This window comes from Pelodiscus sinensis, chromosome 2 (genome assembly GCF_052426305.1).
Source record: "Pelodiscus sinensis isolate ZL-2025 chromosome 2, ASM5242630v1, whole genome shotgun sequence".
NCBI classification, from domain to species: domain Eukaryota; kingdom Metazoa; phylum Chordata; order Testudines; family Trionychidae; genus Pelodiscus; species Pelodiscus sinensis.
The window spans coordinates 115,021,398-115,043,940 of record NC_143053.1 but is presented as its reverse complement, the minus strand read 5'-3'; the positions used below and the strand labels follow the sequence as shown (position 1 = coordinate 115,043,940).

Genomic DNA, 22,543 nt, shown 5'->3' with positions numbered 1-22,543 from the left:
GCACTTACTTAGCACTTGGTTGAAAGCACAAGATGTCCCTTCATAAAGTCATTGGGATTTGATTCCTGGGGTGAAATATTGGCTCCATTTAAGCAAATGGGAGTTTTGCCATTGACTTCCATGGAGCTATGATTTCATCCCCTGTGTTTATAAAGACGCATTCAAGTCTTTGCACTGAAATTGTCAACAGATTTAGGGGCAGTTCTTACCACAACAACATGGGAAGTGAGAGTATTGTGGACACGGTAGGAGACATTTTTCATTTTGAGGATTAATATGCTGTTCCCCATGCTGGATTCAAGGAAACCCAAACTTTGTGTACTAAGGAACCTTGTATGGTGGTGGGTGGTTCTTTTTGTTTTGTTTTGTTTTGTTTTTTTTAAGGATTTGATTTGTATCTACAGTGCTGACATTTTGGTGTGGTAGGAAATAAAACAAAGGCAGAGACAATATTATTTTAAAATATAACCACAGAAGAAGAGGTTCATAATTCTGAAATAGTCACCTGTCAAATAATGTGTTATATTAATTTCTTCTTTAATTGTTGACTGAACTGAAAGCAAAACTAGTTTCAATTGTCTCCAAGTTGTCATGCCTTTTAAATGTAATTGCTCCTGATAACAGATCAAAGCATTGTCTCTCTCTAAATAAATTACTGAGCTGGGATTTATATAATTTTATAATTTTTCTTCTGTTTTGTTTAGGAATTGAAATATGGGGATGGCATTCAGATAAGCAGGAACAGAGAACTTGAAGAATGCTTTGCGCAGACTAATGACCAAATGGATATCCTCGACGGACTGATCAGAGAGATGAGGCAAATGGGCCAGCCCTGTGATTTGTATCAGAAAAGGTACTGCCATTGGTAGATTACAAGAAGACTGTGCTCTCATCCCAGTGTAAACAAAACAGCCTTCTCATTATGCTTTCAGAGATTTAAAAAACAAATAAATCAACCAACCAAGGAACAAATGCTTCTGATCTTGTTTACACACGTGTAAATCTGGAGTGACTCCACTGTAGTCGATGACATTGCTTTTATGTTGGTGTGATGAGAATTTGATCCAGCATATGCTGTCCGTACAGAATCTTTGGCACATATGGAAGTGCCTACCATTTTATTCCTCCCTATAATTGAATCGTCACACCTTGTACATATAAAGCTGTGGGAAAATTAAGCCACCTCTGCTGTTGGAAAAGATAGCTGTCATGAGATGTGTGTGCTGCGTACACAGGCATTTCTGCAGCAAAGGCTAGCAGAAGTAATTACTCTCTGTGCAAGCATATGAGACTGCTGCATGTGGAAACCACCCAAAGTGGGGGAGTGGGGCTCGTATTAAGCATTAGCAAACAGGATATAGCTGTCTGTCTGACCTACAGCAATGATCCTTCATTTTAGGATTGGCAGGATTTCCTTCTCAACCTGTCTTCTCACTCCCCGTTCAGTCAGGGGAATGAATAAAGAGACATCAGGAATTTGCTTTCCCACCAGACACTCATTTGCTGCCTCTGAAATGTTTGCAGTTCCTATTGGCAGAAAAGCAAGAGGTCAGAAGTTGGCTCCAGTTCCCTTCATGCTAGTGCAGGACAATGCCACTCAGTTGGCCTGGCAGCATTATCCTCCTCATGAAGTCTCATGTGTCAGTTGCTAACATGAGTTTTTTGTCAAGGTTCTGTTCCACAATCAGATCACTTGGGAGTTTTCTTGCACACTTACTGGTTCAGTACAAGTGAATTGCTTTATTTATATCTCCTCTATGTATTTTCCTCATCTGTGCTAATTATTTCCTTTCCCTATTCAGGCTGCTTCAGCTTCAAGAACAAATGCGTGCCCTTTATAAAGCCATCAGTGGTCCTCGCGTCCGAAGGGCCAGCTCTAAGGGTGGTGGCTATTCCTCTCAAAGTGGCTCAGGCTGGGATGAATATACCAAACGCACCACCGGTGAATGTGTGGGCTGGATGAGGCAGCAGAAGGTAAATCTCTCTGAAGCACAAATAGGGGAGTCAAAAATGGGACAGCTTTGAATCTCACTTCTCACTTGGTGGTGTTGTGGGAACCATCAGAACCTTGAAAAAAAACAGGTTGACACACAACACTGTGTTGTCCTTCCTTTCTTTTTCTTTTTTAATTGCAGTTCGTTATGCATGTAATGTATTTTCACTGAAATAAAGAACAGGATCCAGAACTCTATGTATCAGGGAGAAAAGGTGGATGCCACATGATATTACAAAGATTGTGACAAAAAGAAATAATGACCCATTTATTTCAGATTAGTGCTCAGCATTTGCACTCATCTTACCTGCCTTTTTGCCTTCACATGTACCCTCTGTGTCTCTTATTTATATTTATCTGTTTCCCAGGTAAGACTATCTGCCATGGTTTTATCCTTTTGGCACTATAGCTAGTACACTACAGCTAGTACCCTACTCATTTACCTATACCCCAGCTAGAATAGGAAAGTAGCATTGCTAGTTAGAGGACTAAGCTTTCAAAAATGGTTTCCTAAATAGCAACATTTCAAATGTGCTAAATGTTCTTGAGCAACAGCCTCATGTGCAAAATTCACATTAGTCTGTACACACCAGGGGGCAGTGTACACAAGTTACTGAGGACATCTGTTGCAACCCAGGAGTCTGGTTCTGTGCTGATGAGGAAGGAACCCCATGTTTATGATTTGATATGTCTTTTTGCCCTCGTTATCTGGCTGGTAGGAAGTGTGGGAGAAAGTGGCTGCAATTAGAATTTATGATTGTTGCAATCCAGCCTTGAAGATTGGATTTCTAACATTAGTACTTTTCCACAACCAAGAACTATTTAATTTGTTTTTATAACACACATCTAAAGCTCCATCTTCCTACTTTCTGTTTTCAGTGTGTAACAGACACTGGCTTCTTTGCAAACCTTATGAGGAAAGATAGCTCCTTGCACACTCTCTTCACTCCTTCATATCTGTGTGAATGCCAGTTGTTCTCCAGCGCTGTGGGTTCTGTAATAGCTTTAATACACAGATGCATGTTGTAGGAGTGGGTGGGAAGTGGAGATGCACTAGCATTATGCTCGCAGAGGCCAAGAATAGGTATGATTCCTCCAGACATGCTGCGGGAGGAGCACACTCACTGCTAGCCCTTGTTACATTTTGGGAAATGATGTGGCTTGCACAAGGGGGCTTCCAGGTACAAGTCAGTGTGAAGATCACACACCAGCCATCGTACTTTAACTTGGGACACCTCATTCAAGCAGGCCTTCCTGTACACAGAGCACTCAGCTTTCTGGCCGAAAAGGGTTCACTTCCCATACTAGTTCCCTTAGATCACTTGGAGGTGGGTGGGTGGGGGGGCATAATTTGTTCCCTTAACACTTTTTTTGTTAGACAGTTCACATTTGTTTTGAGCTCTCTTCCCTGCCCCCTGTATTCTACAATTCATATTGTATTTCACTCCCCTGGAGTCTAAGATCCATTATGCAGAGCCCAGTTACAGGACCAAGGTAATGGGAAAAACATACCTGGGAAATCATTCACACAAGCTGCTGCTTTTTGTCTCTGCTTTATTTTTCTTGCATAAAGGTTTGCTGATAGGAGAAATCCGATACTAAATATCCCTACTGTATTTCCATGGTGTATAGAGGGACAGTTACCTGGATTCCAGCCACACCTTATTCACACATGGGCAATTATCCAAAGTTGCTGCAGTTTCAAACACTTTGGCTTTTAGCTGCAATGAGAATGGTCAAAGTCCTGTGTGACTTATAGATGGCCAACTGTACAAAATGGCTTGCTTTGCTGGACTCTTTCCGGCTCTGTCTAACCATGGGTGTGGTAGCAGGTGTTCTAGTACTGGTGCAATACTGAGTCATTCAGATTTGATTCCAGGTTAATAGTTACCTGGCGTGATATGGGTGTGTGTATAAGTGCACAGATGCCATATATATAATCGCGCTCAGGCTGAGGTAATATCTGATAATTCTAAGCATGGAATCAAACATCATATAGAAAAAGCCAAATAGCAGAAAAGTGATTTGGCCATGTTTTTACAGTTGGCAGCATGAGGATTTTGATTATTCTAATAATGGATTTAATGCACTTTGGTATTTGAAAATATTAAAATAAGTATTTGTGATCTCTGCTGTTAGCTATGTCTGGATTCATTGTCACTTTTTCAAAGAATGTTCCTAGAGATTTTCCCTTGGCATTCCAAGCCTCTCAATAGAGTGGCCTATTGGTAACTTTTGTATCAGCACATATGGTAAGGGACCATTCCAAACTACTTATGCTAAACAATCTGTTCCTCTTCATGTTTTTCTGTGATCCACGGAGTCCCTTTACCAGCCTCTTGTGTGGCTCAAAAGCTTGTCCCTCTCACCAGCAGAAGTTAGTTCAATAAAAGATATTGCCTCACCCATCTTGTCTCTCATATATCCTGGGACCAACATGGGTTAGTCTGTCTGGCGTATTGCTATATGCAGTGTGTGTTACAGAGCTATTCCAGTCTAAATCATTCAATCCAAATTCTGCTCTTAGATCTACTTGTTCTGCCTCCCATTAAGGATGTTAAATGGAGGGTATCTGGCTAATCGTGTAGTCGACACAATTTGTATTGACTACACAATTAGTCAGTAAGGGCTGCTCTGCTGAGCTGCAGCAGGGGTAGCCCCAGGAGCTGGCTTGAGCTGGGACTGAGCAATCCTGACTTATGCCTGCTTCAGGAGCCACCCACGCTGCAGCTCTGCATTTTAAATGTAGTAAGCGTGGAGTCCCAGACCAGTGCAATTCGGGACAGCAGCCAGCCCTGTCCACTGTGAACAGAGGCTGCTCTGGCACCTTATCCCCCCTGTGCTTCACAGCAGCATCTCTTATCTCACCCCTCCCCCCGGCCTCTGATAGAGGCAGTGGGGGGAGGGGCGAGAAAGTGCTGGGGTTAACCTGCTTTTAAGCTGGCTCCCCCCCCAGCACCTGTTTTCCTCCCCTTGCTGCCTCTCGTACAGAGGCAGCAAGGTTGGGGTGGGGAGAAGCGAGTAATCGAGTACTCCACTCAACTACCTGATAAGCTTATGCTTGTTGTCTAGTCCACTACTCACTAACATCCCTACCGCCTATTGAAGTCTGTCTGGGTACGTCTAGACTAAATCCCTCTTTCGACAGTGGGATGTTCATTAGGCACTTCGAAATTGCAAATGAAGGCGGGATTTGAATTTCCCGTGCTTCATTTGCATAAGGGCGGCTGCCACTTTTTTCCAAAACAGGGCTTTTTCAAAAAAAACCCCGGCAGTTTAGACGCGGATCTTTCGAAAATAAAACCCTTTTTCGAAAGATCCTGTAAACCTCATTTGTTGGGGAGTACAGGATCTTTCGAAAAAGGGTTTTATTTTTGAAAGAGCTGCATCTAAACTGCTGGGGGTTTTTCAACAGCCCCATTTTGAAAAAAAGTGGCGGCCGCCATTATGCAAATCAAGTACGGGAAATTCAAATCCTGCCTTCATTTGCAATATCGACATGCCTAATAAACATCCGTTTCTCGAAAAAGGGATGTAGTCTAGACACACCCTCAGTTACTTTTTTTCAAAATGGGGCTTCAGTTTGATGTAAATATAATGTGGTACCAACAGTAGAATTTGGCTCTGTGTGTTTTCACAAACTGCATGAATCTCATAAAGCCAGATTGATGTCTTTAGAAAGAGAAAGCAGCTTGTGTGATATCAATTAGTTTAGCTCAGACACGTTAGCTATGACATTCCTTATTTTGTTCAATTTCAGTGATTTGAGTGACGGTTGTTCAACCGCTAAGTTAGGAGCCTGTTAGCTGGTGTAACTGAGTCTCACCTTTAGGAAAAAATGTAACTTCTGTTCTCTCTTTTCTTTGCTCAGTTGTCTAAGAGGTAAGATATACTAGAGTCAGACTTCCCTGTATATGTGCTTCCCTGATGTTTTGTTTTAGATAATAGGTGCCTTGTTGCAAATTAAGAGACATGTGGTTCTCCCCCTCCCCCCTTTTTTTTCTTTAGGCTGACATGGAGTTAGTGAAATGGGGTTTTGAAGCAGCAGCTATTGAGCAGCAAATTAATGACCACAGGAAATTCCACAATGCCATTGGAGACTATCGCTGGCACCTGGACAAAGTGAAAACAGATCTGGTAATAATCTTTTTCAGCCTTTATAAATTCACCTTTACCGGTAGATAAATTTGCTTTCGAAGGGAGGGCAGCCAGGTCTCTTCTTCAAAAGGCCTGGTTGTCACAGCTGCAGTAGCATTAGGCCCTGATGCTTATAATCCCCACCCCCCTGTCCTTTCTACTCTTCCCTTCTTTTTCCAGTGGTTTTCATGAAGATAAATGTTACTGAGCCATGATGTGAAATTGTATAATATTGTACAAATCTTCACACGTGAATCCTCCCAATACTTCCGGGGGTCAGGTCACAGTTGCCATTCCCACTTTATAGTTAGGGAAGGTCTGAAACACTGAGATTAAGGGCTAGGTGGTGTCTGTAAATTTGGTCCTGAATGAGTGGTGCTATGAAGATGATCTACCCCACGAGCAGAGCATTGGTTTTAGGGTGGGGAGTGCGGCAGGCTTTGAAAACATGCTGCTTACATTCCCCTGATACTTGGCCAGCAAGTGGGAGGAATGGGGAAGCCAAAGCTTCACCCTTCTTTATTTTTTCCCACGTACTTGGTGTCACGTGAGAGTGCAAGGGCTGTGAGCTACAGACTTGGTGCCAAGACCAAGGTGTGTTTTTCTTGGCCAAGCAAACGGGGTGGGAGGCACACTCCCTTTTTATTCCCCTGCTTGGGTAGGTAAGAAGGGGCACAGTGTAGCCCTAAGTGATTCACCTGAGGTTATGCAAGGAGTCAGAAGTAGACATGATATTAAAACCAAAAACTTCCAGCTCTGTGCTCAGATCACTAGACCAGTGTTTCTCAACCTTTTTTTTATAACGTGCCCCTTTAATAATAATAATAATTAATAATAATAATAATAAAAAGTACCCCCAGTACCTACAGTTTTCATACACACACAATTTTTTTCTACAATTGCAACACATTTGTTTAAACAACTTAATCGTAGCCTGGCGGGGGTGACATTTTTGGGTGTAAAAAGTACAAAAACAATACAGCACTGTAAAACTTAAAACAAAAATTCAGTTTTCTCCAAATTTCAGTTGTTGATCTACCCCCTAGAATTCTCTCGAGTACCCATGAGGGTACTCGTGCCACTGGTTGAGAAACACTACACTAGACTATGCTCCCTTTGGGTGTATGTCTACAGTGTGCACTCCTTACAATAGTGTTCACAGTACATACACTGCACTGTTCCCTTGCATGGAGATAGACCAGCATTGACAGTGAGACACTGCTTAGGTGAGGAAAGACACTTGAACCCTTGGGTATGTATGCTGCCCAGCTGTCTATATGCCCAAGCAGTACCTCTCCCATCTACACAGCTATTTTTAGAACTGTAGTGCCCCCCTGTCTTCTTGCTACTAGAGTCTTTTCCTGTTGCTGGATTCTACCAAGCTCTTTCCCTGCTACCACCCCACTGCTGGGACCGTCAAGCTTGTGGGGCAGCAAAGCCCTCAGTTGGCAGGGCCGTGAAGCTGGCAGGGCCCCTGGAGCTTGCAGAGCTGGGGGCAGCAGTGCCAAGTAGCTTGGGAGAGGAGCCCAGTGGGGAGTCTGGTGCTCCTCCTCCCAGACCTCGCCTGGTCTGGCAAACACTCTTGTCCCAGGACCAGTCAGGTCCCAAAGGTGCTGGAACAGGGAGGTCCAACCTGTAACTACCCGCCGCAGTGTGGCTGCAGATTGCTTTTCACTGTAGCATGTAACTAGACATACCCCACGTGCTGCTGCCAGTGGTGTGTGTGTATATGTAGCATTGTGGTAATTGTAATAGTTCTAAAACGTGCCAATTCCTTCTAATCACACAGGGCACCCAATTTCAAGAGCTGTTCTGTGTGTTAGAGACAATGTGCGTCCCAAGCAGCACTGGGGAGATTGCGCATCCACGGCAGGCTCAGACTGTCCTGGTGCTGCTCAGGGTGTGCTGGAGCTCTGCACCAGCCCCTGCAGAAAACTTCACCAAAGTGTGCAGTCTGGGCTGGAGTTAATTGGGTCATAACAGCGCCATTTTTTTCAGTTCTTGTAACTGAAATAGGAGCAGACAAGTAAACCACCCTGGCACCTGTTCATGAGACCAAGTGTAATTTCATTCAGCCCCTATATCTGTCTGTCTTTGGATCACTTATGGTGCCCATCACTGTTGTATGTAAGCACCTTAGAGTTTGCACAGGTCTGTTCATCTCTAGGTTTGTCAGTATGCAAAGCACACTAAGTAATTACTGTCTTTGTTTCAGCGTGAGAAGGCTGCAGTGCATCAGCTAGAGGAAGAATATGAAACCCTGCTGGTAAGCAAATTTGTTTTCCTCTGACATATGTTGGAAACATGTGCTCTGTCTAATTAGTAGCTTACATATGATACAAGAAGGATAAAATAGCACAGGTCCAACACACAGTTTGTGCACCTTGCGGGTCCCACTTAGTCCAGTCTGCAGAGGGGTGAATATCATCCTCACTAGTTAAGAGGCAGGCTGGGTATTAAAAACTAGATGCTAGCAGTGTCTTTTTTGTGCTGTACTCTTTTATGCATCTTACTGACCTGAATTCTACTTCCAGGGGTCTGTTCTGCTATTGGCATATGACTGTAACTCCCATTAGTATTAATGGGATTTAGCAGGGTCAGCAACAAAACTGACCCCTTCATTTTTTGTCATCTTTTTTTTTGGGGGGGGGGGAGTTGGGAGGGTATCTTTCTTACCTCTGAGATTCGCTCCCTACTGTTTACAGGAGTGGTACCTGAAGTTGACTATGCTCTCATGTATCGCTTGCTGGGCTCTGCTAATGGTTGTACCAATGGCAATAGCAAACTGCATTTTTCTTTAGATTAGCGGGGGTGTTCTTGAGCCATTTCTTCCTTTTGGAAGTAAATAGCAATCCAAACCTGCTCTACAAAACTAATTCTGAGTCATGCTGTTCTATTGATGCTCGGACCAAATGTTTCCAAAGGCTGATGACTTCTGGGTCCCACTGCTTAATCAATGAAGTCATTTGGTCTATATTCAACAGTTGTCTTGCAATAATATTTGTATTAGTTTAAAAAAAAAAAGATGCATTTTGTGATTCAGAATTTTTTTAACTTTGTTTCTTGTTGGTTTTCCTTGAAGAAATTCTCCTTTGAGAGAATGGATCAACTGCGCCAGTTTCAGAACCTCATCCAAGCCACTAGCAGAGAGATCATGTGGATCAATGACTGTGAGGAAGAGGAGCTCCTGTATGACTGGAGTGACAAGAACACTGATATTGCTAGGAAGCAGGAGGCCTTTTCTGTAAGTCAGTGCAACGCTCCCCTCTCTCCACCCCCTCTTCCCCCAACAACCCCTGATGACTGGCACTGCAGGACTCAGGACACTACTTTCCTTCCCTTTCTAGGCAGCAAGTTTGTATCTATCCTGTTCCAGCAGTTACCAAGTGGTTTCTATTTAAATTAGAACTGGATGTCTTTCTAAAAGATATGCTCTACCTCTGTAGCATAGGCTTGACACAGGAAGCGTTTGTAGCTATTCTATACCCCATGCTAAGCAGGAGGTTGGACTAGATGACCATAATGTTTTTTTCTGGCTTTAAAATCTGTGACACACTCTTGCCCTTTGTGATGTGGCTTGGTGGCCTCAGGCCTGCTCTTTGTGGACTGGTCGCTACATCTAAAATTCCCACTCTTTCCATTAGCACATCTATCTCATGGACGTAGAAAACTACTTTTTCACCTTTATCGATTGTCTCTAAGCACACAGGGAGTGTTAGGAGAGAAAGTATGCATTATATGCTGCCCGTACCCTTCACTTTCTAGGCTTATTAATGCAGCATCTTTCCCAAGCATGGCATTCATTTAATAAAGAAATGAACATTTACAAACCAAACGCAGATACTTTCTTAGACACGTTATGTTAGATTTTGCAAGGTGCTGCAATTTTTCCTTTGATCACTGCATGGAAACAGTAAGGGCTAGATAGTGGCTTTGTTCTGCAAAGGGAATAGTGCGGAGGTGTACAGTCTCAGAGTTAGTACCAGAGAGACTATTCTTTTAACGTTATGGAATATATTACTGTATCACTTTGAATAGACTATATTTCATAAATATTTAATTTGTTTATAATAGCTTTCTATAGCACTATCAGCCTTTAACATTTTTTGGAAACTGTTTTATTAAACAAGATCATGATGTACGATTGTTACAGTAAACTTCAGATAATCCGGCACCTTTAGGACCCAGGGGGTGCTGGATTATCAGATATGCCGAACTATCTGAAGTGGGGACTGTGAGGGGTCTGGAGTGGGGTGAGGGAGATGCCACCCCAGACGCCTCATAGCCCCCCCTTCCAATAGTCTGGCTCTGCCGCAGATGTCCCCTATTCAGCCGCTGCTGGTCAGTTTCAGCAGCGGCTGAATCGGGGATGCCTGTGGCAGAGTAGCTGGGTTGCTGCTGGGTTGGTCCCGCAGCCCCGAGGGGTTGAATCGGGGAAGCCGGGCGCAGAGCAGCTCCAATGGTCCGGCTGCCTGGAGCACTTCCAGGTTCTCGATGGTGCCAGACCATCAGGAGTGCCAGAGCATTGGATGCTGGACTAATGGAGTTTTACTGTAATTTGCTTTTGAAGTCTTATTTAATGTTGTGGTTTGTATTCACAGAAACGCATGAGCCAGCTGGAGCTTAAAGAAAAAGAGCTCAACAAACTTAAGCAAGAAAGCGACCAACTAGTGCTCAGTCAGCACCCTGCTTCTGACAAAATTGAGGTAGGTTAGGCTGTCTAGGGTTAAACCTGATCCTGTAGTAGTGCTGTGGGTGAACTTCCAGTGAAGTGAGAGATCTGTAAATTAAATCCTGTATTTATATGGCAACTCCAGTGGAACCTCTTTGTTGGCAGAGCTGATCGTTTCGTGTGTGTGCGTATGTGTGTGTGTGTGTGTGTGTGTAAAATTCATGGTTGGTCGTGTGTGTAAAATTCATGGTTGGTCTTATGCAAAATCTAGGTGTATCCTAAATTCCTTCATCCTGTGTGGATTGATTTTGTATGAGACCCACTTAATTGTAGCTAGGCATCTCCCTTCTGATTGCTTTGATAACTTAGCTGCCCATGTTTGTGAAAGTAGCCACCCATCTCATTGAGGGATTATGTAATGTGATGATAAACTCATTCTCCAACTGATATTTAGAACATAAATCAGTAGCTAGGCCAAAAAAATTGTTTTCACAAATTGGAAATACTGTATATTATTTTATCTTCTCACATTTAAAGAGACTCCATCAATTTCAGAATGTAACATTTTCTTACAGAAATGTTAAGTACTATAGTTATAAGAAGGGCTCGACAAATAATACAATCTACTCGCCACGCGTGAGTAGATTGTAACCCGGAAGAGCCGAGTTCGGGCGATCTGTGCATGAGCAGAATGATCTGCGCATGTGCAGATCACCGGACAGCGCGGCTGATGAGCGGGGCTCACCGCGGTTCGGCGAGCCCTGATTATAAGTAATTCCTAAGAACGCTAACGGAACATGAGGTTCATGGATTTCCACTCTGTACGGCTAAATTCAGTGCCTTGTATGGTGATAAGTATCAGAGAGGTAGCTGTGTTAGTCTGAATTTGCATAAACAAAGAGAAGTCCTGTGGCACCTTTATAGACCAGGGTGGCCAACCCATTCTGGGCAAAGAGCCAAGATATCAGTGGATCCAGCGTGAAGAGCTGGGGCAAAGTTGTTGAGCAAAAACAAAAAAGGACTGTTCCTTTAAAAGGAGCCCCCAGTCACATTTGGTGGAGCCCTGCCTCTTTAAGAAAATGCAGTTAAACGCGTTTAGAGACTTTTTGGCCACGTCAGGCTCCTGCTGGCCGACGCCGTCTTTAATTCTACATCTTTAATGGCCTCACCGGATGGCTCCCCTGCCCAGGTCAGCACAGGGAGCTGGGAAGAGGGGGCCGTTTTTGGGAGTGCGTGGGTGGCTTTATGAGCCACGGGGGGAGCTTTGCAAGCCGCACCCTGGGAGGGGGGGAAGAGCTGCATGTGGCTCGCAAGCCATGGGTTGGCCACGGCTGTTATAAACTAACAGATTTATTGGAGCATTACCTTTCGTGGGCAAAGACCCAGTTGATCTGATGCCAAAATGGGTCTTTGCCCATGAAAGCTTATGCTCCAATAAATCTGTTAGTCTGATTCTGTATAAACGAGAAGTCTTCTGGCACCTTATAGACTAACATGGCAACCCCCTCTGGGTATGTCTACACTACCCCGCTAGTTCGAACTAGCGGGGTAATGTATGCATACCGAACGTGCTAATGAAGCCCGGGATTTGAATTTCCTGGGCTTCATTAGCATAAAGCCAGCTCCGCCATTTTTAAAAGCCAGCTAGTGCGAACCCCATGCCGCGCGGCTACACGCGGCACGGGGTTCGCACTAGCTGGCTTTTAAAAATGGCGGAGCCGGCTTTATGCTAATGAAGCCCGGGAAATTTAAATCCCGGGCTTCATTAGCACGTTCGGTATGCATACATTACCCCGCTAGTTCGAACTAGTGGGGTAGTGTAGACATACCCTCTGATACTAACAGAACAGTTACTGAGGAAAGAAAGACTTTATTATTCAGATTTCTTTGTGCATTTGATAGTCCTTTGTTTAAAGTCAATATTCACCATTTCTGCACTATAACTACTTGGTACATCAGTTGCTGTGCTGGTAAAATTCCCTTTATAAATAACAGACGTACATTTCACTGCATATATCCCGTCTTTAAGGCTTTACGCGGATGAAATCCGATTCAATCCAGGAGCCACATTTGAATATCAATCCAGCAAACATCCACATGACTCTCCTAATTGAAATCAGTAGAATTATATGAATGAGACAAATCACTCACAGTTGCATATATTTGCAGTAGCAGACCCTGCCTTTCTAAGGTGTTTAAAGATAAAGAATCATGCTCTAGGTTGTTTGAGGTGAGTGGAAGAAAAGTGCAATGAATCATGTTCTTTTTTTTTTTTTTTTTTTTTTTTTAATAGGCATACATGGACACACTGCAAACTCAGTGGAGCTGGATTCTTCAGATCACCAAATGCATTGATGTTCATCTGAAGGAGAATGCAGCATACTTTCAGGTGAATTTTGGGGTTTGCAGTAATAATTCTCTTTATGTATCGAGTTTTCTTCTTCTTTATTTATACTTAAAGCGTCACATAACACTTTAAAAAAATGTCACATTTCAGAAACTCCCTGATATTGCTGCCAATTTTGAGTAAGATAAGGCCATAGTCTTTTGTCCTTCTTGGAGGAAACTTCCCATTTATTTCAGTGTCAATTTTGCTCAAGTAAGAACTGAAGAATTTGTCCTGTTGATTTGATCAACAGTTTATAGGAAATCTGATGTTTCACCTACTTCTGTAGTTGATTAAATGCATGAACATGTCCCTTGGTAACCAAAAGTCATTTTTCCTATGTACATATTTTCATGAAGTCATATAGTTATGTATCTAATACAAAGGAACATGTAGTATTCTTGTAAACACTGCACTTCACCATAATGTAAACTGGGATTCTCATTTAGATCAAGATTCTGATTCCTTTTGCTCATGATAATATTCATTGTTGCTTAAAGGAATAGTTTTTGACAGTTCTGTGTAACTAGAATCACAATCCTTCCTTGTAGTTTTTTGAAGAGGCCCAATCCACTGAAAACTACCTGAAGAATCTTCAGGACTCTATCAGGAAGAAGTACATATGTGATAAGAACATGTCACTCCAAAACCTGCTGGATCAGATCAAAGAACTGGAGGTATGGTCAAATTTTCTAGATTTCACTGATAAATTATGGGCCTGCTGTGGTTGAAATCAGTAGCAAAACTCTTCCCTCAAACAATTTCAACAGAAGCAGAATTGGGCCCCTGTCTTTACTCTAGAGTTCCACAATAAAACTACATGGTGAATATTTCTGGTGATGTCTTACATGTGTGTCAGCATCATCATTTGAATTTGTATTTCAGTGCTTCATAGGCAAGTTTGCTGAACATTATTATGTTATATAGCGTGGGCCCAACTCATTCTCAGGTGTAAGACAGGCCAGAAAATAGATAGAAACCAGACATCAGATTAATGTAGTCCTCAAAACAGACACTCCTCCCCCCCCAAAAGTATAGCATACCTAATAATGGATCTAACACATTTTATATTGTAGCAGTCTCCTTGGCAAATCTTAAGACTTGAAGCTATATTTGAGTTAAATGTTTGTTCATCAGGAGCCAGTGGTATAGTCCTGACTTACTCCTTTTCCAGAGAAAACAACCAATGCTTTTAATGGGAGCTTGCCTGGAAAAGAACTGAGTGAAGATTCAGGTTATTGTTGTTTGATTCTGAGCATATGCATAGTGTGCGAGGTGCTTTCCATTTGGGCCCCATATTTTTGCACTCCACTTTAAACATGTCATAGATCTGGATAAAGCACTATGAGATGCCTCATATTTTAATTCAAAATACAGTCTTTAAAAAAACCATACAATTTTTCATAGCAGAGCAAATCCAGGTCCCATTGAAGTCAATAGTTTTTGCCACTGACTTCTGGAAGCCATATCTAGGCTTTTGAGACATGAATACAGATATGTGAAGTGAACATGGTTTCATTTTTTTTTAAACAAAATGTTAAAATACAATTTACCTTTTCAGAAAGAACGAGAGAAAATTCTAGAATACAAGAGACAGGTGCAGAACTTGGTGAATAAGTCCAAGAAGATTGTGCAGCTGAAGCCTCGTAACCCAGACCACAGGAGTAACAAACCCATTATCCTCAAGGCCCTGTGTGACTACAAACAGGATCTGGTAGAGTACTTCTTACAGAATAGAATGAATGCTATAAAAAGTAGAGCTGACCAGCTAATTCCCAATGAATCTCTGGTTGACCTATGTAAAACCCTTTAATCCTCTTGGTCAATACTGAATGTTTGAATTGATTTGAATCTTTCTGAATAGTTTGCTCATATATTCATAACTGTACTGTGTCACTTAGCTGTTATTGGTCAGAGAGATTGAATGCTGTTGTTTCTGTCCCCCGATTGGATGAATTCACAATATGTTCTGGAGCAGAAACATGCACATGTAAAGTTCCTCTGTGGCTCAAAGGGCCAGTGTAAGGTTCTCCACACCACTCAAATGCTGGATAGGAGCTGATTAGGGTGGGGACTGCAGGTGAAGTAGCCAATGAAGAGTGAGTGAATAGCCTTGCATTCTGTAGAAAGGGTCTCCATACAAGCCCTGTATTGGCTGGTGAGGAAAGACATGAAGAAGTGGCCCTAGACCTGTATTTATGACTAGCACAGCACCTCAGTAATCGGGTTGTACATTAGAGAGAGTTGTGAGGGCAAACGGAGGGAAGAAGTTTCCTTTCTTAGATTTGGGAAGACAGTGGAGATATTGTCTGGCTATGACTGCAGCCACAGAGTCGCAGGAGCTCCTAGCAGACCTAGATGGATCTAGGTAATTATAGCCCCCACACACAGTGACTTTAGGAAATGCCAGTGAGGCATTGGACCTCCTTATGCCACCATAGGAAGTGGGGTTAAAGCCACTGACTACCCCATGGTTAAAGGTCTGTCCATCTTGCCTAGAATACCATATTTGCTTTACGTTTAAGAAGAATATTTAAAAAAAAACTCTTCTGCTTTATTTACAGAAAACTGTGCGCAAAGGAGATGAGTGCATACTGAAGGACAACACTGAGCGCAGCAAATGGCTTGTGACTGGCCCAGGAGGAGTGGATATGCTGGTGCCATCTGTCAGTCTTATTATTCCTCCTCCTAATCCATTCGCTGTGGGTCTTGCTACTAAGTGAGTTATTGATAAAGTTCTGAATATTTTGCTTCGGTTTGGCAAAAATGTTTACAAAAGCCCTTGTTTATTACTTGGGCCTTTTCAAATGAGGACTCTGATCTTTTATAACTTGGGCCTAAGTAGGCCCAAGTCATAAAAGATCAGAGCCCTTATTTGAAAAGGCCCAAGTCATAAAAGATCAGACCCCTTATTTGTATAAAGGCACACCATGGATGAAACTTGGTGTATGCTAAGAATGTTTTAAAATAAAATTTGAAAAAAAAATTTCTCTGCCTTCATCTCTGCTCCCTAATTATCTCAGCTGCTTTGGAACCATTGGCTGTGGACACAGATTAGTGTGGACAACAGGGTACTCTAATTTGTGCCAGGGATTGGCCTGATGCGAACGAAATGTTGGAATGGGAGCTTACCCCTCTGCAAGCCACACTGAATACTTCTGGACTACAGGTGTAGATCTGGCTTGGGGAGTCTGAATTGTCTTCAGCCAAAATTTTAGTGGCGCTTGCTGTTTTGTCACATTTCTGACATCACTTTTAATATGGCCTACCTGAGAAGGAAAAAATGGTTTGTGCCCCTTTTTTTGCTTTATCTTTTCACTAGTAGATTCACATGTCTTTGTGATTAAAGTACTTTGCAGACTATCTTTAAATTAGTTACTGAATTTACTGACTTAAAAATATGCAAACGCTAAATGACACAGATAATTTCTAGTAACAGACAGGCTAGCTGGGCTTTCTCAAGAGAATGTTTCCGTGATGGGCAGGAGGCATAGGAGTTCCAAATGATGATGACATTTCTTTTTCCCATCTCAGGATTGAGCAGTACTATGAAGCTATTTTGGCTCTGTGGAACCAGCTGTACATCAACATGAAGAGTCTGGTTTCCTGGCACTATTGCATGATTGACATTGAGAAAATCAGGTCCATGACTATTGCTAAGGTGGGTATTCAATAAGCCTTTAATATGACAGACCAGAAGTGCTCAACCTCTTCATACAGCTATGCCAACTGACTAGACTTAGCAGTGCTCGCTATGTCCCATTCAGCTGTGTCTCTCACACACAGTAAACACCCAGTACAGTGATTGAGAACAGCCTAAACTCATATCTCCAGGAACAGAGCAGACACTCGTTAAAGCCCTGCATGAATACAGAAATTCGGATCCAGGTCCGATGCGTGAACTGCAAAGATGGTAAACAGTACAGATGCAGATCTCTTTGGATATATGCAGATATCCATGGATTTGCAAGGCTCTGTGCATTCATATGGTAGGAGGACAGTGGGAATGAACTAGACTCCAGAACACCAATTTATCTTTAAGATGGACCAAAGCTCAGAAAATCAAAAGCCTGAAGTACTGTACTAGTTTTGCCACTGACCACACATACTGTACTAGCACTGGTTCCACATGTAGCCATGTTTAGAACCACTGTGTTAGACTTTGATTTTGTTGTGCAAGGGGCTATATAGATTTTGTTGTGCAAGGGCCTATATTTCTTTTTATATAAACTTTCCATTAACAGAGAAGCAAAACACATTTCTGTTTGACTGTAGTTGAGAGATACTGGAAGATTAGTATGTGGGAAAGTTTGCTGTATGGTTCCTTTCATAGCCTGCCCCTCCATTATATACTGCTGGTACCGAGAGGTGATGGGACATGAACAGCAGACCCGTTAAGTTACCACCAAACTGTTGCATCTAGACCATGAATGTATATCTGCTCTACAGAGAACTTATAATTCAGGGGTTTGAATTATAGATAGGCTGGGGAACTTCATTCTAAACTGTGCATCCCCTATTGTTTTGTAGCACAGCTGGGCTACTACATTTCCTGGTGATTCACCTATCATTAGCCTGCTCCAGTCCCATTTTTTTAACAAGTTCTGCATCTTTGTTTTAGCTGAAAACAATGCGCAGAGAAGATTATCAGAAAATCATAACTGATCTGGAGATCCATTACCAAGAATTCCTTCGAAACAGTCAAGGCTCGGAGATGTTTGGGGAAGATGACAAACGGAAAATCCAGACACAGTTTACTGATGCTCAGAAACTCTATCAGACATTGGTTATACAACTGCCAAATCAACAACGCCCGCAACAGCAACAGCAGCAACAGCAACAGCAGCAACATACAGGTGTGATTTCAGTGATTGAATGTGTTCATTTATTTCTTTAAAATGCTTATTATGTTTAAGGTCTCTCTTCAGCTAGGTCTGATCCAATGTCCTTTAAAGCCAAGTTCATTGGGCACTGATTTGGACCCCTACTGGCATACGAGTAATTAAGAAAATCCCCTTAAGATTCATGGTGAAGAAACTTTATTGCTTCTCCCAACAAAACAAAACAATGGTTGTTTAATAGTTTGCCTAGAGGAACAAATTGTGTTCAGTTAGAAGAGGTGTGAATCTGAATTTCTCAGCAAAGTCAGTGGAGATGCTGTGAGTTTGCACCAGCACAAATGAAAACAGAAGTTAGCCCATATTTTGTATTTATAGTGATCAGAAAGTAAAACTTCATTTTTCCATTTCATTTTAAATAGCCTTCTCTTTATGGCCTCTAACTTTTTGTTTGTTCTATTATAACTGCATAAGAACAGAGGAAGGTGTGGGATCTTAATTCCACAAGCCAAACAAACTTTTAGATAAAGTTGTTATTGCCTTGACTTTCATGCTAGTTCTTTGACAGGTTTCATAGACCAGTGGTTATCTCCCAATGTGTTTTACAGTGGTAGCAACTGAAGTCACTCAATTGGCATCAGTTAATGAGAGAAACAGGGAACTTGAGAAGCAGGAGGCCTGGCTGCTGACGGAACTCCAGAAAATTCGTCGACAAATAGAAATCTGCGAGATGCGTATGGTACAACGAACCCCTCTCAGAGTAGATCAGGGGGCTTCCCACAATTTTTCAGTCAAAATAAATGAGTTACAGGTAAGGGTAGGTGGTTTTTCCCTGAATCTTTCAATTACACTGAACATTTCCCACAGACTGTTGTATTGCATTCCAGATCAACTAGGAAATAGCTAAATCCTGTTCTTTTCTCTGCATGTTTTGTGGGTATAATTGAGCGAAGACATTTTTCAAGAGGAAACTAACAATGGTTTTATGGACTGAATTTTCATTCTTCTCTTGGGGAATTAAGCAGAGACAACCGTCTAATTTTAGAAGCAAACTCTGTTCAGTTGGGTGCTGGCCCCCTTGCTTTTGGCATGGACATTGGTTCACATTTTGCACATGAGCAAAAGCAATATTAACATTATCCTGCACGGATAATTTCTACAAGAGGCAGTTGTAATCTGTGTGAAATGAAGACTGGATACTTCCTGCTCATGGGCTCTGTCCCTGAATTTTTCTTCCATTGCTTTGGCTGCTGTAGACCTACGGGCTACGAACTTTGAAGGGGGGGAGAACGAGTCAGAAAAATTATATTAGGCACTTCCCCCTCCAGACTAAGAATTTTTGGGCATGTGCCTGTGCACGGCCTCAGTTGGGCCCATTGTGTAATGATTAAAAATATGACCCATTTCAGTTAATTGTACTAGACTTTACGTCAGTGTCCCCTTCATGCAGGATACATCAGTGGCTCAGAAAGTGATAAAATGCTGGGGGGGTTTTCCTGAACTGATTCATTTTTCAAAGGTGAATTCCCCCATGGTCATAGAGGCTGCAAAGACCTCTAGAAAAGCAGGACTATGGCAGTGGGGGTGGGTAGTGCTGAGTAGGCACTGTTGTTGTTAGTATCTCTAGTGCTGAACTGCATGTAGGCCTGCGTGGTGGAGGAGGGCTTTAGAAGAGGTGTGTCCAGTAATTCTACAGTTTTGTGCTTGTGCATAAAAGTGAATAGAGTTGTGCCTACAGGTAATAGGTGACTATTATTAATCCAGGCATCTGGAAGAAAAAATGAGGACACTATTTTAGCCCTCATTGAAATCCATTAGAGGAGGTGAAATATTTTGGAGGGAAGATTATTGGCCTATATAATGCAGAATGCCTATCTAGCCACGAGAAATGTCTCAGCATAAAACAGATTTTTTTTTCTTTCATCAGGGTATACAAAATGATTCACAAACAATGTCTGACACCCTCAATAAGCATAAGGATTACTTGCCCAACTTCAGAGGCTCTGAAAAGTATGTCTATTTGCAGTTGGAGATGAATAACTTGTTTCAGAGACTGGAAAATATTAATGGTGTCTCTGCTGGCTACTTAGACAGGTAAGAAAAGCAACAACAAACCATGAACCTCAAAGATTTTCCTTTCTCTTAACTATCTCCATAGATTTTACTTAGTCCAAAGAACTGCTTTTGTTTATTATAAAAAAAAGATATTGTATCTAGGGCCTTTCATATAAATATGTAACAAAGCACATCCTAGAATTAATATTTTAAGCCTTGATCCTGCATAGGGACGCATGTGGAATGGCCATACCCCTATGTTGATTTCCATCTCTGTCTTTTGAAAAAGTCAGGTGTAGTGGGGTTTTCTTTTATATCATAGGGTACGTCTAAACTACATGCCTCCGTCGACGGAGGCATGTAGATTAGCCAGATAGGCAGAGGGAAATGAAGCCGCGATTAAAATAATCGCGGCTTCATTTAAATTTAAATGGCTGCCCCGCTCTGCCGATCAGCTGTTTGTCGGCAGATCGGGGCAGTCTGGACGCGACGCGCCGACAAAGAAGCCTTTCTTGATCGGCACAGGTAAACCTGGTTTCACGAGGCATACCTGTGCCGATCAAGAAAGGCTTCTTTGTCGGCGCGTCGCGTCCAGACTGCCCCGATCTGCCGACAAACATCTGATCGGCAGAGCGGGGCAGCCATTTAAATTTAAATGAAGCCGCGATTATTTTAATCGCGGCTTCATTTCCCTCTGCCGATCTGGCTAATCTACATGTCTCCGTCGACGGAGGCATGTAGTTTAGACGTACCCATAGACTCCCCCTTTTGAGTAGTAAGATATAGTGGATTTAGTGTGTGGGTTCTGAGTCATGTTGCTGGACCTGAGAGAGCCAGCTAGTCAGAGTAGGTGATCTGGTGGTTCTTTCAGGCCTTAAACACTATTGCTGTAAAATCAAATGTCATCATTTATCCTGCTTGTGTTGTAATGGATTTATTTTGGGTTGTGTTATTTATGGCAGTTTGAATGCACTGAGGTCACTACTCCAGGTTATTCTACAAACAGAAGATATGATCAAAGTTTTTGAAGTCAGACTCACTGAAGAGGAAACGGTTGCTTTGGACCTTGATAAACTGGAGGCATACCGAGCCTGTCTGAAGGTGAGAGGTTAAAGGCCTACTGAAGTGTTGTATTGCCTGAAATTCCAGAGATGCGGAAGCAGGGGAGGATTCCTATTGACTACTGTGGAGCTATGCTGATTTACACCAGGCCCTGTAGTGTTTAGGATGTTTCACGAGGGTGATATTTTAACTTTCCTAACATCTTCCATGGAACAAATTTAAATCATAAGTGTTGTGTTAGCCAGCAGCCTGGTCCTGTGATGGTGCTGACCTCCGACCTTCCACCGAGAGTTAGGCACGTGCAATCCCAGGCACAGGCAACTGCAGGGCTGGACTCTGTATCATAGGCTCTGACTCTGATCCTGGAGCATCCAGGGGAAAAAGTGGGTGCTTAAGTCACAGGCAGCCGGCTCCACCTTCTCCTCCCCAGTGCTCCCCATTCACTGGCAGCCCTAACAACCACAGGTCCCCATCCCGGCACAGCATCTTCTGCCCACCATGGATCAACTGTTCCAGATCAGCTGTTCTGCAGTATGCAGGAGGTGCTGGAAAGGAAGGGGAGGAGCCAGACTTGCTTGTACTAGGGGGAGGAGTGAGAAGGGGTGTGGGCTTAGGGGAAAGGGTGGATTGGGGGCTGGGTGTAGGGCAGAGCAGGTAGGCTGAGCACTCCCTGGCACCTGAGAAAGTCGGTGCCTTTGACCTTCATGAATAGGTTTCATCACCAAATAAGAGTTTGACTAAATGCTTTTACAGCTGGAGGTTATGAATATTTATGAATACAGTTGTAACTGTTGGGGACACTTTTTATACACTGAAATCATCATGTTTCAGATTCCTGGTGACTTTCAGGAATAAATTCCGTGTGGGGGAATGAGAGGGGTCCGCGGTGGTTCACTAAGTAACAGGGTTAATGTCTCCAGACTTGCTCCCCAAATTTCTTTTCTTACTCCATCTTCTAACTGGAGATGTCTGAAGAGTACATGATCGCCCATAGTAGATGAACTGTGCTTCTGAGGCATGATTGTGCAAGCCAGGGATGGGTGACTTTATTATGAATTTATTTGGCTATGATACCTTACAGTAGACCAGGTCTGAAAGCGAAGCAACTGCTTTGTGGTTCACTGTGGTAGAATCTAGCTGTGGAGCCAGTTGGCATTGGGAGATCATCCCAGAGTAAGGATGAGTATACCTATGCTGCTCCTCCTCCGTCCCACTTCTGGTGTTGTGGGGAAAAAGGAGGTGTGGTCAGAGCAAAGGGGCATTGGTGGGATAGCTTTCCACACACCATTCCACAGCTGTCCTTTCAGTCCTTTTCAGCCATTGTTTATTGAGAGCTTCCCATAAGCTATTTGTACTTTCATGAGAAGGCCACTATTGAATACAGCAACAGTAAGATTGGG

General features: G+C 42.7%; 1 protein-coding gene across 2 annotated transcripts in view; it reads left to right on the top strand.

The window, feature by feature from the left end:
* The window catches only part of DSP (desmoplakin), a 52,464-nt gene that overhangs the window by 14,332 nt on the left and 15,589 nt on the right, over nucleotides 1-22,543 (top strand). For both annotated transcript variants that reach the window (XM_006138788.5, XM_075921286.2), the window contains exons 3-17: nucleotides 705-853; nucleotides 1,803-1,974; nucleotides 6,002-6,130; nucleotides 8,346-8,396; nucleotides 9,213-9,374; nucleotides 10,732-10,836; nucleotides 13,096-13,191; nucleotides 13,740-13,865; nucleotides 14,750-14,902; nucleotides 15,753-15,907; nucleotides 16,723-16,849; nucleotides 17,810-18,044; nucleotides 18,635-18,837; nucleotides 19,954-20,120; nucleotides 21,044-21,182. In XM_006138788.5, the coding sequence (XP_006138850.3) occupies nucleotides 705-853; nucleotides 1,803-1,974; nucleotides 6,002-6,130; nucleotides 8,346-8,396; nucleotides 9,213-9,374; nucleotides 10,732-10,836; nucleotides 13,096-13,191; nucleotides 13,740-13,865; nucleotides 14,750-14,902; nucleotides 15,753-15,907; nucleotides 16,723-16,849; nucleotides 17,810-18,044; nucleotides 18,635-18,837; nucleotides 19,954-20,120; nucleotides 21,044-21,182 (2,169 nt within the window). The remainder of the gene's footprint in view (nucleotides 1-704; nucleotides 854-1,802; nucleotides 1,975-6,001; nucleotides 6,131-8,345; nucleotides 8,397-9,212; nucleotides 9,375-10,731; nucleotides 10,837-13,095; nucleotides 13,192-13,739; nucleotides 13,866-14,749; nucleotides 14,903-15,752; nucleotides 15,908-16,722; nucleotides 16,850-17,809; nucleotides 18,045-18,634; nucleotides 18,838-19,953; nucleotides 20,121-21,043; nucleotides 21,183-22,543) is intronic.